Source organism: Tupaia chinensis, unplaced genomic scaffold, assembly GCF_000334495.1.
Source record: "Tupaia chinensis unplaced genomic scaffold, TupChi_1.0 Scaffold138683_1, whole genome shotgun sequence".
Lineage (NCBI taxonomy): Eukaryota > Metazoa > Chordata > Mammalia > Scandentia > Tupaiidae > Tupaia > Tupaia belangeri.
In genome coordinates, this window is record NW_006198576.1 from 219,333 (window position 1) to 223,742 (window position 4,410).

Here is a 4,410-nt window from a genome sequence, read left to right on the forward strand (position 1 = left end):
ATCACCTTCCCTTTCCCTTACTGATTATATGAATGCAGATATTTCATTTTCAGTGAGGTATTAAAGAGAATTTAAAAACCCAGTAATTTAGGCCAGTAGGTGGCATGGTGGTTAAGGTATTTGGAATCCCACATGGCCTACTGTGGTTTGAGTCCTGGACCTGGCAACTTGCTTTCTCACTTTGCCTTTCTTTTTTTTTTCTCTCTGTCTTTGATCACATTAAATAATAATAACAAAGTGAAATAAAATAATTAATTCATAAAAAGCCTAGTGATTCATAAGTTCTTAAATATTCTCCTGTGACCCCACATTGCATATGTTTTACTTTTCAGTGTTTAGAATTTTTCTTAATTTTGTGATGATTATTCCTTTTATCTGGGGGGGAGAGGTTTTTTGCTATAGGGCACATGCACTCACCAAAAAGCCAGAAAGCCAGAGAGAGATAGACAGAAAGCGAGAAAACCCCCCTCAGGGGTATGGCCATGCCACAATCCCATTTCCCCCATTCTCCTGTAGGGATCTTGGGCACGTACGCACACATACCTGGCATGAGTTTATGTCACTGGTTCTGGGACTCGAACCACAGTTGACTACATGAGAGTCCAGAGACATCGCCTTTATGCCAATTGCTGGCCCCTGATCATTGCTTTTTTAAAAAAAAATTGCTATAGGTAACATGTGCTGTCCAAAGCAAGACAGAGAAAGAGTAAGAGAAAAAGGGAGAAAGTAATAAACCACTCCCCAGGGGTGATGGCCACGCTGCAATCCCTTCTCCTCCATTCTCCTCTTAGGATTTTGAGCACACATGAACACATGCCCAGTATGCTTTTCAAGCTGCTTGGTCTAGAACTTAAACCACAAAGTCTGCCATGGGGAATCCAGTTGCCTTAAACACCACACCACTGGCTGGCTGGTGTTTAGAGCATTTAAATATCCCACAACATGACAGGTTTGGAAGAAAGTTTCAGAATTTAATAGTAACAATTCTAAGTGTAGCACTATGTAAATAATCACACTTGCTAAGTGAATTTGGACCAGCAGAGAATCAAATTTGAGAACATTACTTAAGACTCTACTTTTCTTTGCCTCTGGTAGACATTATAGGACCCTCCCCATACCAAATAAGGAAAAGAGGAATGTTCTGAGCATTAAGGGCACTAAGAATAAATCTGAGCTGTCATGGGTAAGATTACTTTCAACTCTTTTATTTCTTGTTTTCTGACACAGACCCCAAGGTCTGTAATTATCTTAGAGAAACTGTGGGGGCTTAGACAGTCGTTTTCATTCCTTTGGCATTTTTGTTGGCCTGTCTCTGCTTAGAGCTGAGGAGCCGGTGTATGTGTGTGTGTGTTCCAAAAAAAAAAAAAGTGCTGAAGAGTCCTAGGGAGATGAGGCTATTTTTGTTTGAAGCTGATACTTCTAGCTGAGCCACAAGTGCTGGTTGTAAAGGGCTTAGGTTGTTTCCAGGGGGAGAACTCTGCAGAGAAGAGACAAAGTTCAACAGGACAACAAAGAAGCAGCCGAAACAACCAGGAAAACGAAGAGCCCTCCGGTTCGAAAACAGAACCCCCTACCAGAGTTCTCTAAAGTATTCTGCAAAGTGCTGTTTGACTGCAAGTTTTCACCTGACTTTTACTTTCTACGACCACCATGACTGAGATCACTGCTGAAGGTATTGCTACCACTTCCCAATAGTACCAAGTAGGAGAAAAATGTGGGAAATGACAGCCACATTGTCTATGTGTCCATTTAAATTGTTGCTTTTAGGTAATTGCCTTGGTCAATAATTCCATATAGGACCAGAGAAATGGATTTGGGAGCTGAAAGGCTGCCAGCTCTTTATGTTGTGGGAGTAAGAAAAGATTTCTCTGAAATTTTGCATGTGGAAACTGTTGTCTGCAGTACCAAAGGCCCCCCTAGCTAACAGTTCTCACCCACACCTCTAAAAATAGCTATGGTCATGTAACATGATGGCTGATACCTAATCTTGCAAAAATTACAAGCCTTGCAAGGATGGAAACCAGGATGACTTAAAATACTACATTAAATCTTTAAATTGAAAAAGATGATTTGGGCATTTTAGCTTTATGATATTTTCAAATGGAGATCTCATATATTCTTTTTCTTTCTAACTAGAATATATAAACAAACAGATACAAATGGGATTTATGAACAATTTAAGGTCTAAGTACTCCCAATTTGTCTGTATTTTACTATTGCTGGATATTTAGAGGTTAAGTCTGTGATTCTACAAACTGACTGTTGATAATACAATTTAAAAAATAAAGCAATTAACTATTAGAATTCTCATTCTATTCACAAACTCATTTTTCTCTTTCCTGTAAATGATTTATATGTTTATAGTGAAATAAACATTTTCTTTTTCAATACTTATACTGAAAATCTACTGAAAAATATCATTTTTATTGTTTGACCATGGTAGTAAGACTGAAGTATTTTGGATACAGATACATTCTGGTTGTAGCTGGGGTTACAATGTGAGGTGGATCTAAAATTTACTTCTGACAGCTGTAAGAAGACCAGACAGGTGGTGCTCTCGTCAGCTTCCAAGTTGAATGCTGTGCTTGCTTGTTTTTAACCAGACCATTGAAACATAGAGTATGTGGTTTTTGTTTTTGGGGATAGAAATTAGTATAGACACAATCATTTCTATTAGAGATTTTTAGTCAATATTTATGGAAAGACTTGTACCTTCCACTGAGAAATTCAGTGTGTCACTCTAAACTAGGAAGAATTACTGACAAGAGTTCCATGTATTAGGTGTTTTGCTCAGAACTTTATGTGTGGTTATTTATTTAAACATCACACAGTTCTATTAAGGAGGTAGTGTTATCTACAGTTTTTAGGGAAAAAAATCCTGTAACAGAGATGTTCTGTGACTTGCTCAAGATCACAGCACTGCCAAGATTTGAAGCCAGTTCCCTAAATTTAGTGTGTGTGTGTGTGTGTGTGTGTGTGTGTGTGTGTGTGTGAGAGAGAGAGAGAGAGTTTTTTTCTTTGCTATAAGAGAATCTCAGGTTACTCTTTACCTATTTCAGCCAAAAATTCACTAACTGAATATAAATAGCATGTTTCTTATTCATTAGACATTTTTTTCTCTATGGTCTTTAGTTTGTCTTAAAAGGAGCTGTCTATAAGACCATCTTGCTTAGCCTTACTCAGGTTGTTAAGATACCTATGAGTGTGTATCCCTACCTCTGTCCAGGGCATGGATTGCCAGCTGATACAGGAGGTTAGTGGACCCAACCATTCATGGCCTGCCTATGGATTACGCTTGGTAGACTTTTGCACTTGATTCATAAAACTTCTTACAGGAAAATATCTTAATGCTCTTATTGTTGCTATTTATTGAATTGGAATCTGAGGTTTAGGAGGGTTAGGGAATATTCCTGAATTCATACAGTTGTACAGTGTATAGCTTGGGTTGCACCCAGCTTTGACCACAGAGTCATGTCAAATATGTTCCTTCACAGTGTGAGACTGATAGCTAGGCAAAAGCCTGGGAACTGGGGGAAAAAAAAAGGCAATCCATTGACAAATTATATGGCAAAACTCTACCAACCATTAAAATAATAGCTAGAACTGCCTTTTCTGACTCAAAGAAAGAGAAAAAGAGAGAGGGAGGGAAATAGAAATGAAAAAACAGGAAAATAGCATACCCTCAAGTTTCCAAGGAATAGATGAATGAGAAATATGCTAAAAAGTGCACGGCTAGGATGCAGTAAGCTATGGCAGCCTTCACAGTACAATCAGCCCGATTCCTTCAAATAAGTTACCAGAAACAAGGAAACTTAGAAAGGAAAAGAAACATAAAAAATTAGCAACCCAGGCCAGCCCATGCCATGATGGTTATAAGATGACTGAACCCCACATGGTCAACCATGCAGTTGAAGTACTGGATGAGGCAACTTGCAAAACTTGCTTGGCAAATGTACCTGTGCACCCAAAAATCCCAACAGGAAGGAGAAATGGAGAAGGGACTATGGCGTGACCATGTGTCATGGAGTGAGGGACGCTTTCTATCTTTCTCTCTTTTTTTTGTTGTCTCTCTCTGGCAAGTGTTCACACCAGCTGGCAAATAATAATAATATTAAAAGCACAATGTATAGGCCAGAATTTTTTTTTTTTTTTTGAGAGGCTTTTGCTATAGGGCACGTGTGCTCGCCAGAGAGACAGAGAAAGACAGAGAGACAGAAAGTGAGAAATCACCCCCCAGGGGGGATGGCCATGCCGCAGTCCCTTCTCCTCCATTCTCCTCTCAGGATCTTGGGCATGCACGCACACGCACCCGGCGTGAGTTTAAGCCTCTGGGTCTGGGACTCGAACCGCAGTTGACTATATGTGGGAGTCCAGCAACATAGCCATTACACTAACTGCTGGCCCCAGAAA

General features: G+C 39.5%; 1 protein-coding gene across 1 annotated transcript in view; it reads left to right on the plus strand.

The window, feature by feature from the left end:
* The first annotated feature begins 1,404 nt into the window (after positions 1–1,404).
* LOC102494318 (triadin) overlaps positions 1,405–4,410 on the plus strand; it is a 126,929-nt gene continuing 123,923 nt past the window's right edge. Inside the window, exon 1 of the mRNA XM_006161620.3 lies at positions 1,405–1,672. Within this exon, the coding sequence (XP_006161682.1) occupies positions 1,651–1,672 (22 nt within the window). The 5' untranslated portion in view covers positions 1,405–1,650. The remainder of the gene's footprint in view (positions 1,673–4,410) is intronic.